This window comes from Suricata suricatta, chromosome 11 (genome assembly GCF_006229205.1).
Source record: "Suricata suricatta isolate VVHF042 chromosome 11, meerkat_22Aug2017_6uvM2_HiC, whole genome shotgun sequence".
NCBI classification, from domain to species: Eukaryota; Metazoa; Chordata; class Mammalia; order Carnivora; family Herpestidae; genus Suricata; species Suricata suricatta.
In genome coordinates this window covers 40,259,804-40,272,678 of record NC_043710.1, presented here as the reverse complement: position 1 = coordinate 40,272,678, position 12,875 = coordinate 40,259,804, and the positions used below count along the sequence as shown (strand labels likewise).

Below are 12,875 nucleotides of genomic sequence, written 5' to 3'. Positions count from 1 at the left end.
TTGTAAAGTAGTACAAAGTAAGCACTCTAGGTGAGCAGACAAGCTTTGTGCTCCTCATTTGAATGCCATGCATTTGCAAATGCCCCTGTGGGGACCCTGAAATGACAGGATCTGTGAACAGGTAAGGACAGAATGCTCCACAGACTGAGGTGTCTTGAGGACTGAGGCCACACCTACTCTCTTTGTTGGGCACACAGTAGGTATTCAGGGATGCTAGTGGGTCTGTGTCGGGTCAGGAGGGAGCAGTGAATGGTGAGCAGCAGGGAAGACCCCTCAGGAGGTGACAAGACACAAGGGCTCTGAAAGTGGAAGGCCGTGAGCCAGCCCATTGCCGGTGTCTGATGCAATTACGGGGAAAGAAGGGACAGGAAACCAATATTTATTGTGATTCTATAGGCCACTCGGCAGCGTGCCCAGGTCTATAATGAAATTTTCATAATGACCTTGGGAGGAAGGCATCATTATTCCTGTTTTACACATGAAAAAACAGGGGCTTAGGAAGGTTAAGTGACTTAAGGGAAAACAGTGGATTAAACCCATGCTTTCCCCCCCTGCTTCCTCCCACAATGAAATATTGGTAATGGAGTAAAAACAAAAACAAAAAGAAAAACAACCCCATAAGCCTCCAGGGACAAAGAGAGCAGGCGTGGGAATGACAGCCATACAAGATGGGTCAATAGTTTTTGAAGAACGAACAAGGGTGGATGTGGAGAAACTGACCTTGCAGAGCATCAGTTGACAGCTGATGCTTGCCGAGGAGGCCAAAGAGAAACAGCCTGTGTCATGTTGACAGCTTCAGGGACAGGTGGCTCCAGGCGTCTCAGAGAGTGGGGTAGTGGAAGGGAGACAGAAGGATGTCCCATACAAGTCTATGTAAGGAGCATTTAACCCCCCATCCCCCCCGCCACAGCCTTTTCCTCATGCCCTGAAATCACAAAACTACCCTAACCCCATCCAGGAGGATGGTAAAAATTTCTGCAGAAACTAGATCAGAGGCTTTGATCTCAGGAGCACCAGGAGGGATGAGATGCAGAGTAAAAACAGGGAGATTAAATGAAAGCCTACAGGGACCCCAGCCCTCTTCCCCAGCTTGCTTCCTACAATAATAGCACCAAAGCTTCTGCATCCTAGGCTGGAGATGAAGAGGATTCTTCTCTTGAAAATGGGCTGGGCCGAAAGAACAAAAATCTACAGAAACTGACATTTTAGGGGTTCCCCAACAAAATAGTGGCTACTCTTAATTATGCAGTTTCTAGTCAACTTTTGGTACCTCCTGTTTTTTCCCCTTTAAGTTTTTAAAAGTGAGGCATAATTTATAAACAGTAAAATGCATTGATTTTAATGTACAGTTTGCTAAACTTTGACAAATTTAAATGCTCATGTATACCTACCCAGGAAAGGTATTCATTGCTGTTGTATCTCATTATTGCTTGAATTGGTAATTTTAACTGGTAATTTTCCCTAATGAAAATGAGTACATTTTCATGGTTTTCTCTTTCTTTTGTTGTTTCTTTCTTTTTTTGTTTTTGTTTTTGTTTGGCTTTTTTTTTTCTTTTGCCCTGCATATATTTTCCTTTGTGAAGTGTCCATTCAAATCTTTTCCCCATTTTTTATCTGGTTGACTATTTTCATTAAATTGAGTTTTAGAAGTTTTTTCCTTATCAAATATATACATTGAAAATATTTTCTCCGGGGCGCCTGGGTGGCTCAGTCAGTTAAGCATCCGACTTCGGCTCAGGTCAGATCTCACGGTTGGTGGGTTCGAGCCCTGCATTGGGCTCTATGCTGACAGCTCAGAGCCTGGAGCCTGCTTCAGATTCTCTGTCTCCTTTTCTCTCTGACCCTCCCTGCTCCTGCTATCTCAAAAAAATAAATTAATTAAAAAATATATTTTTTCTCCTTGCCTGTGTCTTGTTCTTTTTTTTTTTTTTTTTTTTTACTAAATGTATCTTAATATGTGTAAAATTGATGATAGGAAGAAGTTTCAAATTTTGATCTTGTTTAATTTATCATTTTTTTCTTTATGATTAGTGTTCTCTGTGTCCTAAGTAATTGCAACTCTAAGGCTACAAAGACATTCTCTCTCCAATGTTTTCCATTAGTAGTTTTACAGTTTTAGCTTTTACATTTGATTCTATAACCTATCTGAAATGATTCTGTATTATAAAATGGAGTCGAGTTTCATTTTACTTTTTCTGATGGATAGTGGTTCTAGCTCCATTTTAATAAAAGACTTTTCTCTCCCTATTGAATTGCTTTGGTACCTTTGTTAAAAAATCAATTGACTGTTTAAATGTGGGTCTATTTCAGGATTCTATTCTGTACCATTGATCTATTTGTGTCTCTTTACATTTTTTTAATGTTTATTTATTTTTGAGAGAGAGCATGAGCAGGGGAGGGGAAGGGGGGCAGAGAATTAGAAGCAGGCTTCGCGCTGACAGCAGTGAGCCCGATGTGGGGCTTGAACTCACAAACTGTGAGATCATGACCAGTGTCAAAGTGAGACACTCAACTGACAGCCACCCAGTGCCCCTATTTGTCTATCTTTAGGCCTGTATCACACTGTTTTGATTTCTGAAGCTTTATAGTAAGTCTTAAAGTCAGAAAGTGATAATGCTCCAACTTTATTCTTTTTCAAAGATTTTTGGACACTTCTAGGTCTTTGCATTTCCATTTAAATTTAGGATTAGCTTGGGAGTTTCTACAGAAAAGCTTCTGGGGCTTTTTATTGGTTTCATGTTTAATCTAAAAGTCAGTTTGGTGAGATCTGATGTCTTCACACTAGTGAGTTCTCCAGTGTACAAATATGGCATCATTCCATTTACTGGGTCTTCTTTAATTTCTCTCAGCAGTGTTTCATAGTTTTCACAGAAAGGTTTTGGACATAGGCCATTGAATTTGTTCATAGGTGTTTGATGTCTTTATTGTCCATTCCATCTAAGTTGTCAGATTTATGGGCTTTACATCATAAAAGTATTTCTTTATATTCCTTTTAATATTTGTAGGATCTGCAGTGATGTTTTCTCTTTTCTCCTGATATTGGTAATTTGATTTTTTTCCCTCTTTTTGTATCATCTGGTCTAGGTAGGGGGTTGTCAATTTTATTGATATTTTCGAAGAACCTACTCTGGTTTCATTGATTTTTTTTCTATTGTTTTTCTGTTTTCTATTTCACTGATTTATGCTCTTCTCTTTATTATTTCCTTCTTACTACTTACTTTGGATTTAACTTACTCTGATATTTCTATTTGAGATCTTTTATTTTAATCTTTTGTTATTTCTAATATAAGCATTTAAAGCTATAAATTTCTCTGTAAACAATGCCCTAGCTCACTCTACAAATTTTGATATACTGTGTTTTTATTATTTTTGTTGTAGTCTTTTCTACTTTGACCCAAGAGTGATTTAGAAATGTTATGAAATTTTGAAATGTTTGGAGACTTTTTTTTGTATTTGTTAGTTCCTGATTTCTAATTTAATTTCACCATGATCAGATAATATACTTTGTATGATTTCAAACCTCTGAAATTTACTGAGTTTTTATGGTCCAGAATACAGTTGTCTGGGTGAACTTCCCATGAATGCTTGAAAATAACATGCACTTTGCTGTGACTGGGTAGAGAATGTCATCAGCACACTACAAGGCACACACATGAGTTATGTCTTTCCACAATGTCAGCTTTATTCAGTCATAAAGCAAGGTTAACATAATCATAAAGCAGGCTCAGGATTCCAAACTTAATGACATTTCGCCATGTATTTAACTTGGCTTCATACATGTCACACAAAGCAAAGCACAAGACAAGTCACACGACAAATGAGAGATAGAATGGGTGTAGGAAGCTAACAAACCAAACGCGAAGTCAGTCTGTGGGCTCGCAGTTGAGATAAGGCCTTGGTCCAGTCCAGATCAACTGTTGGTATTTACTGCTTATTATGTTCAAGCAGTGAATGATCTCTGTTCTGTTTGGAGATCAATCAGGCAGAACCTTTGGCAGCAGCTGTCTTTTTGAAGAGGGTCAGTGTCTGAGAAGTCTGACAGTTTGCTACAACAATCCTCCCATTTTAAAGGGATTTAATCAGTCTTGGGGCTTTGTGGATCTCCTCTGTTTCTGCTGGCTATCAGTTCTGAGTGCGTCATAACCTGGTACTGGTCTCGGTGACATCTGGCCTTGGCTGCAATGCCCTTAGCTGCTTGTGTCATTGTTTGATACAGGCCACTGCCTGACATGAGTGACTCCATTTTGTTTTCTGTAGAGTTTTTAAATTGTCGATTAGGTCAAGAGCATTGTCGAATTGTTCAAATCTCCTACATCTTTGATGATTTTTTTGTTTTATCATTAATGAAGTGAAGTGTTGAGATTTCCAAGTATAGCTGTGGATTTGTCTCTCCTTTTAGTTCTATGAGTTTTTGCTTCTGTTTTTAAAGCTCTGTTGCTTGGTGCATGCCCATTTACGATGATTATGTTCTCTTAATAAATAGTCTCTTCTGTTGTCATGCAGTATTCCTCCTATTGCTGTTAATGCTACTTGGCTTGAAGTCCTTTGATGTTAATAAAGCCACTCTGTCTTCCCTGTAACTAATGTTTGCATGGTATTTCTTCCTGTAATTTTACTTTGAACTTATCTGTGCTTTTACTTCAATTGTGTCTTTTGTAAACAGAATATAGCTGGGTCTTGCTTTTTTAGCCAATGTCACAGTTTCTCACTTTTAATTGAAACGTTATTCATTTGGATTTAATGTAACTGGATTGGATTCAATACTACCATCTTGCTTTTTGTTATCTGTTTTATTGGGTTTTTTTTTCATCTTTTCTTTCCTTTTTGGGGGTTAAGTATTTTTAATATTCTATTTCATTTCCTTTACTTCATTTTAACTATATATCTTGGTATTTTTATTTTTTGCATTTTCTAGAGATTATAATATGCATATTTGTATCAATCTACTGTGAATTAATATTTTATCACTTTATATAGAATATTTATACCAGTATACTTTCTTTTATGTGCACCTTATCCTTTGTACTATTATTGTCATAAATTTTACTTCTACATATATTATAAACCACACAATTCATTGACATTAACTTGCTCTAAATGCTTAATTATCTTTTTTCTAGATGTTTCTTTTTTTTCTTTTATAGTTTATTGTCAAGTTAGTTTCCACATGACTCCCAGTGCTCACCACAAGTGCCCTCCTCCATTGCCATCACCCCCCTCCCCCATCAGCCCTCAGTTTGTTCTCAATATTCAGGAGTCTCTCATGGTTTTCCTCCCTCCCTCTCCCCATCAATTATCTTTTAAAGAAATTAAGAAACAATTTCTAAAATTATCTTTCATTTTTGGAGCCCTTCATTTCTTCATGTGGATCTGAGTGTCCATCTTCCTGAAAAACTTCTGTTAACATTTCTTTCAGTGCAAGTCTAGTGGTTGTTCCATGAGCAATGTTGATGCTCATGGTCTGTTTATTAATATACAGCTAGTGCCTGAGGAGCAACTGGCATCTAGGCTGCCCAGGGGGGATGCAGCTGGCATAACTGAGCCTTGCTTCCTGATGGATGGCAGAGGCTTCTGATTTGGGCCAAGTCTGTCTCTGGTTTTTCCAGTGACCGAAGTACCTTTGAGCCCCACTGGGCAGGTAGGATGGTCGTTGGGTACATGGTCAGTTTCTTCTGGTGTAAATGCTGAAAGTTGCCCCACAGTACCCATGTGGATGCAGGGTCTTCCGTAGATGACAGATATGGGAAGGCTGCTTTCCTGACCACCTGCTTGCTGTGTCTGTCCAGTTTACTCAGACACGGGGATGCATGTTTCCTGCCAGAGGATTGCCCGTGCACTTGGAAGGGGAAGGAATATTTTCCTGGGGACCAGGTCATGTCTCCCTGCCATACCTGGTAAGTGAGGGTACTGTTCACACTCTGCTTTTTGCTGGGGTGAGGACAGACATGGGGAGCATGATCATGAGCACGGTCTAGCATCCCCCTTCCACCATGTTCATACTCATGCTGCATGTTTGTGTGTTATTTAGGGATATTTGTATATATACAAGTGTATGCATAGAAAGAAATTTGGGGACTGTTTCTGTAAATGTTTACATGAATGTGAGTTTGTGACCTGCAGGCTTCTGTTGGAGGTTGATGGTGTTTGTGACCCCCTAGCCCAGAGGCACACAGGGGTACTCTACAGGCAATGGCTCTGTCGTGGGTATTCAATGTGTGTGGGGTGTGCCCTGCAAGCTGGTGTGGCGTCTGTGTTTCAGTGTTTGCCAGCAGGGCTCGTTCCAGTGTGCTCTCCACCCCTGCGCTTCCACCTGCACGGCCTATGGTGACCGGCACTACCGCACGTTTGACGGGCTCCCGTTTGACTTTGTGGGGGCGTGCAAAGTGCACCTGGTCAAGGTGAGCTGCTGGATGTGTCTGCCGGGCTGGCCCTGTGGGGACCCAGGTCAGCTGAGGCTGAGGACCTGTCAGACACAGTGATAGTCTAGACTCCAGTCTGATGCACAATTAGGTGGGTGGAGGGATCGAAACCTGGGGGTATGGCCAGCTGGAGACCGAAAGAAGTGCTGAGGACCAGGCTCGGGGCTAGACAGAGCTCACCAGGCACAAAATACCTCACTGCCTGTCCACTCACCATTATAGCCTTGCCCCGTTGGGTTCCAATGATTTTTCTATCTGTAGTAAGAGCTCATGTTTTCTAAGCTTTTATTATGTGCCTGGTGGTCTCCTGAGCCAATTTGTGGATTATTTTACTTAATTTTCACATCAACCCTATGAAGTAGAATATATTTGTCCCATGTTATAGATGCAGCAACTTGGGTTTAGGGTAGTTAGGTGTCTTGCCTGAGATCACATAGCTAGGCAGTAGCAGAGCTGGTGTCGGGTTTGAATCAAGAAATCTGATGGGCGATTCGGTGTGCTTAAGGAGTCACGTGCTAAAGCCGTCAGCTTATGTGAAGGAAAAGGGATAGTGGGGTTGGGGCGGCAGGGCATAGTAGAGGCAGGGTACCTTCCAGAAGGAGAAGAGGGCAGGTGGGAGAGTGCCAGAGACACACCCAGGGGACCTTGGATTTGCCAAGGGCCTGTCACATTATATAATAGTAAGAGTAATAATAATAATGACAAAGCTTTTATGGAATGAGTCTTATCTATGGGGCAGGCATTGTCCTGGGGTCTTTCTGTAACTCTATGAAACAGATTATTTACTCATTTTAATTTTTAAATTTCAAAGATAATGTGTGCTCTTCATGGACATTTAAAAAATTTTTTTCATGGACATTTAAAACAATATAGAAGCATATGTTAAAAATAAATATTTCCCTTCACAGCTCTTCTGTTCCTGTTCCCTGCTTTTAACAGTTAGATGTGAATCTTGCAAGATCACTTTCCACGAGGCAGACATACACACATAAACACATGCACAAATGCACTTTGTTTAGTTTATGTGGATAGAATTCTGCAATTTGCTTTATTCACTTAATGAAACATACATTAGTCATGATCTCGTGCAGTCAGTATATACTTCTTTCTTCTTTCTGTATAATTCTATAGAGAAGGTATTCTCTAGTTTATTTTATTATCCCCCCACTGATGGGCATTTGCTGATATTTAAATGCTCGATGAATACTTTCATGGATGTGTCTCTAGACTCTTGTAAGTGGAAGTGCTATAAAAAGTTGTAGGCAGTGCTTACATTGCCCTCCAAAAAATTCCCCTCCAAAAAGGTTTACACTACCATCGTCAATGGATATAAGACAGTACCCCTGTCCTTACATCCCTGTCAGCATCAATCATCCTTCTTATATATTCATTCATTCATCCATCAGATACTTTTTGGAAAGTGACTACATGAAATTGAACTTTGGAGAACTGAAGTAAGTTTCCCAGAGTCACAGAGTAAATAAGAAGTAGAAGTGGATTGAAAACCAGCTCAGAGTCCATGTCCCACTACCTCTGTGCCTGTCCATGGATCTTTTCCTTCCCTGGCTTGATGAACTGATTTATTTTCTCCCCAGAGCACATCGGATTTCAGTTTCTCTGTGATTGTAGAAAATGTAGACTGCTACAGCTCTGGCATCATCTGCAGGAAATTTATTTCTATCAACGTTGGGAACTCACTCATTATCTTTGATGATGACTCAGGAAATCCTGTAAGGCCCGGTGCAGGTTAAGGTTGTACAGACAGTTTGTATGTTAACAGGGGCCGGGGGCAGAAGAGGGCTGGGGACTGGTTTCCTTACCACAGCAGTTTCTCTTGGAGCTGTTGAGTCAGCAGCCCAGATTGAATTCCTTGGTCAGAGTCAAGAACACAGAGGTCAATGTCAGGGCATGAGGGAGGCATGGCTTCCCGGGGCTGGGCAGTGACTTAGAGCCGGGCCCCACGGACCCAGGTATTGGAGGATACTCGGGCCACAGGAATGACTGTCTCTGTCCCCCTAGAGTCCTGAGAGCTTCCTGGATGAGAAGCAGGAGGTCCACACCTGGCAAGCAGGGTTTTTCACGCTGGTGCATTTCCCAAGGGAGCACATCACCCTCTTATGGGACCAGAGAACTACGGTGCACGTACAGGCTGGGCCACAGTGGCAGGTAGTTGCATGAGCAGTGACCCTCACAGGACCCTCTGCTCCTGTCTGGGGCTGATCCAGGCCCCTGGACATCCTTGCATGAACTATACACTTACCAAGAAGCCAGGAGCAGCATGCCTCTTGTCCTGTCTGCCCCCACCCCACTCTGTGCCCTTCTCCTCTGACTCTTCTCCTATACCTTTTTACATTGTGACCCCAGAAGTTGCTTCTAGGTCCATGACAGATTCCTGGGCCCAGGGTGACTCCTCTGCCAGTGATTCATCCCTGGAGTTCCTGCAGGTGATCGCCATGTCTTCTCTTCTTTCAGGGCCAGCTGGCCGGACTCTGTGGGAACTTTGACTTAAAAACCATCAATGAGATGAGGACTCCAGAGAATTTAGAGTTAACTAACCCCCAGGAGTTTGGAAGCAGTTGGGCTGCAGTAGAGGTAAAGCCTCCCTAGGCTGGCTCCCTCCCTCCCTCACATGGGTCCTGGCCAGCACTGAAGGGACCTTGGTCAGAGACTGCTCCACTGTGAGGCTGCTCCTGCAACTGCTCCGCCAGCCTCTGACCCAGCATCCCCAGCCTTAGACTCTGTCCTGTGGCCTGAGGACACGTACCACCCATCTCCCAAATCGGGCTGCACCTGTGCCCCAGATCAAGCCCTGGCAGGAGGGTAGGGGCTGCAAAGGAGAAAAAGTCTTTGTCCTAGAAGACATGAGCATCTGCCAGGGGAGATAAGACTTGTTGAAACATGACCATCTTACCCATCATCTGTGTCCTAGTGCCTGGCACTAGGTCTGGCCAAGAGGAGAATCCAAGAGAGACCCAAGTGGACTGAGACAATCAGAGAAGGCTTCCTGAAGGAGGTGGCAGTAGGATGGTACTTGAAGGATAGGCCATATTTAGAAAGATGCATGTATCAGAAAAAAAGCCTCTGAGAGGGAGGACAACTTTAGCAGAGGTAGAAATGAGGAATATGGCCTTGCAGGTTGAGAGATGCTGAGTTGTAACTATGTGGCTAAACGGCACTGAACTGAGAGCAGGAGACCTCAGTTCTTGTCTTGGGTCATCCAGTGACTTGCTGGGTGACCTTGACTAAGTTCCATCTTCTCTGTAGTCCTCTGTGAAAGAGCTGTGCCAGGAGAGGGATGGTGACTAGATTTGACTTCTCATGACAACTTTGATCACTCAGAAGAGGTTGTCTGAGAAACTATGTTGAGAAATACCCAAGACTTGTGTCAGGCTCATCTAGAAGGAGAACTGCGGTTGATTAATTATGTCTGCCATGAGTGCAGCAACAGACAGTGGTGATATGAGTGTTATACTTTTCCTGGATTGGGTCATCTAAGGTCCCTAATTCTCTGTTGGAGGGTAGCAGAAGATGAGCTTATGTAGCCTGAGGTCAGGGCATAGTCCTGGCCTGGAGCTCAGTATAATCCTGAGGGGAGACAAGGCTGTTCTTACAGCCTCAGAAGAGTGTGCTCTAGCCCATTCCCATTTTAGAGAAGCAGAGAGGGTGACTAACTTTTATTGCTCCCCTCCTCTGGTCCCCCTACTGCTGCTCCTCTCTTGATTATCCCCTTGACATATCCTGGGTGGGGGTGGGGGGTTGGTGAGAATGTTGGCCTGATGGAGGAGGCCCGGCAGATATTGGGGAAGTCTGTAGTAGTTATTAGTTATCTATAGCTGTGTAACAACATTACTACAGACTTGGCAGCATTTAACCACACACATATATTATCTCCGTTTCTGTGGGGCAAGAGTCAGGGCAGGGCTTGACTTAGTTTTTTGCTTAGAGTATCACAGTCCGCTACCAGGGTGTCAGCCCGGGCTTATCTGGAGGTTTGGCTAGGGAGGTAACTCCTTCCCCACCTGGGGGATTGTCAGAAGCATTTAGTTCCTTGCAACCATAGAATGGAGAGCTTCAGTGTTTTTGCTGGCTGTTGGCTAGAGAGGACTTTCAGCTCCTAGAGACCACTCATCATTCCTGCCATGTGAGATTCCCCAGCATGGCTGCTTGCTTCCTCACAGCCAGCAAAGGAGACACTCCAGAGAGATGGGCTCTATCGCCTTATGTAACATAAAAATGCAATCACATACACGTGACTGGGTCCCTCCCATCACCGTAGCCTTTTTTGGTCAACTTGAAGCCTTCATAAGTCCTTCCCACTCAAGGAGAGGGAATTATACAAGGGCTTGACTCTCAGGAGTTGGGGGCCATGGGAGTCAGTCTAAGAGTCTGTCCACCACATCGTGCTATAGGCATTGTGGGGGCAGGGAGATCAACAGGCCTTCCTTTGCTTCTCAGTGCCCAGACACCCTTGACCCCTGGGACACATGTGTCCTGAATCCTCTCCGGGAACCATTTGCCAGAAAGGAGTGCAGCATCCTGCTCAGTGAGGTGTTTGAAACCTGCCATCCTGTGGTGAGTGGAGCCCAGCCTCAGTGCTTCTGATCCCCCTCTCCACCTTGCAGGATCCCTTCTGCTCTCAGAGCCTTGTACCCCACAACCCATGGCTCAGAAGAGTCACCTCAGGTCTAGAAAGGAGATCCACCTCTGTCAATCCCCACCTCCAGGTTGTTCTGTTTTCCCAGATGACCCAGGACAGCCAGACAAACAGCTTCCATGCTGCTCTTTTATTTTGAGAGAGAGAGTGGGGGGGGGGGGGCAGATGGAGAGAGAGAAAGAGAGAGAAAGAATCTTTTTTTAATTGTTTATCTTGGGGAGGGGGCATGCGCATGCATGTATACACAAGTTTGGGAGGGGCAGAGAGAGGAGAGAGAGAATCCCAAGCAGGCTCTGCACTATCAGTACAGAAACCCACACAGGGCTCGATCCCACAAACTGAACAGTAGGATGCTCGACCAATTGAGACCCCAGGCACCCCTTCCATGCCCTTTTCACACCTGTCCCAATCTGGCTCTTCCTCCTGATGAGGAAGTTCTTCTGAACAGTGAACAAAACCCCCTCATGCTGTAGCATTGGCCTGCTGCCTGTTCTGTCCTCAGAGGAGACAGAGGGGAGCTGGCGCTTAGCTTCACATGGTCCCCTCCAGGCCTTGAAGGCTGCTGGCGGACTGGCCTTGGCTGTCTCTGGCCCTGGCTGGGAGTTCACACCCCACATCTGTTTCTCAGCCATATCCTTAGCCCTTGGATCCACTAGCACAGGCCTGGGGAAGGTGAGAGCTCAGTTCTCAAAAGTGGGGACTGTCTGGGCCATGGAGTTGTTTCCTTCGGAGTTGTCTGCCCTCACCCCACCGGGGCAGCTCGCCCTGCCCTCTGGCCCCTTCATGTTTAGGCCACTCCCTGAGGCTAAGCGGCATCCGCTGAGAAACTGAAGAGCTAACACTCGGGGGCTGTCCTCTGACCTCTGACTTCTGCCCTCCATCCCAGGTGGATGTCACTTGGTTTTACTCGAACTGCCTGACAGACACATGTGGGTGCAACCAGGGTGGTGACTGTGAGTGCTTCTGTGCCAGCGTGTCTGCCTATGCCCACCAGTGCTGCCAGCATGGGGTGGCTGTGGACTGGCGGACCCCACACCTCTGCCGTGAGTATCCAGACCAATCAGCCAAGGTGGGGAGTAGGGACCCCTCTGTGGGCAGGCTTGTGGGGTGTCGTCACTCTGGCTAGCGTTTATTGAATACTTGGTACATTCCAGGCACCAACTGGATACGGGTTTGCCTGTATCTTTCACTGAGTTCTTACAAAACCCTATGAAGTAGGACCTTTTATTCCTGTTTTACAGTTGTTAAAGGTTAGACAGAGAGAGAGGTTAAGTAACACGCTCAAGGTCACATAGGTTAGTGGTGGATCCAGGGCTCATCTTCAGATGGTCTGGCTGCAGACCTGTGCCCGTACCCTCTTTACCAGAGGAGTTAGGACCCTGGGTTTCAGACCCACAGCTGCCATTTGCAAGCTATGTGGCCTTCACCATTTGCAAATGGCCTTAACAAGTCACCCAACCTCTCTGGGGCTCAGTTTTCTCATCTGCAAAGTAGGAATAGACCTGCCCCACCAGCTTTATTATGAGGATCAAATGGGATAGGGAATGTAAAAGCCCTTTGTCAGCTAAGACACACAGGCCCCATCAGAGGCGGCACAAGACGTCAGTTTATGTAGAGCAATGGTGGTCTGCCAATGCCCTGGGTTGTCCGCTCCTATCCCATAAGAATCTTTCCAGCACGAATCCACACATAGACATGGATACATGTACGTATATGTACTGTTAGTAGTGTAAATGTATATCATAAAACAGATATAAAAGTAAATATTTTAAAAATTAAATAAAATATGTAGAAAGTTAAAT

General features: G+C 44.4%; 1 protein-coding gene across 1 annotated transcript in view; it reads left to right on the top strand.

Moving 5' to 3' along the window:
• Positions 1 to 12,875, top strand: part of OTOG (otogelin) — an 84,726-nt gene that overhangs the window by 29,973 nt on the left and 41,878 nt on the right. Inside the window, 7 exon segments of the mRNA XM_029957446.1 lie at positions 5,787 to 5,894; positions 6,260 to 6,398; positions 8,015 to 8,149; positions 8,439 to 8,585; positions 8,892 to 9,011; positions 10,875 to 10,991; positions 11,960 to 12,116. Of these exon segments, the coding sequence (XP_029813306.1) occupies positions 5,787 to 5,894; positions 6,260 to 6,398; positions 8,015 to 8,149; positions 8,439 to 8,585; positions 8,892 to 9,011; positions 10,875 to 10,991; positions 11,960 to 12,116 (923 nt within the window).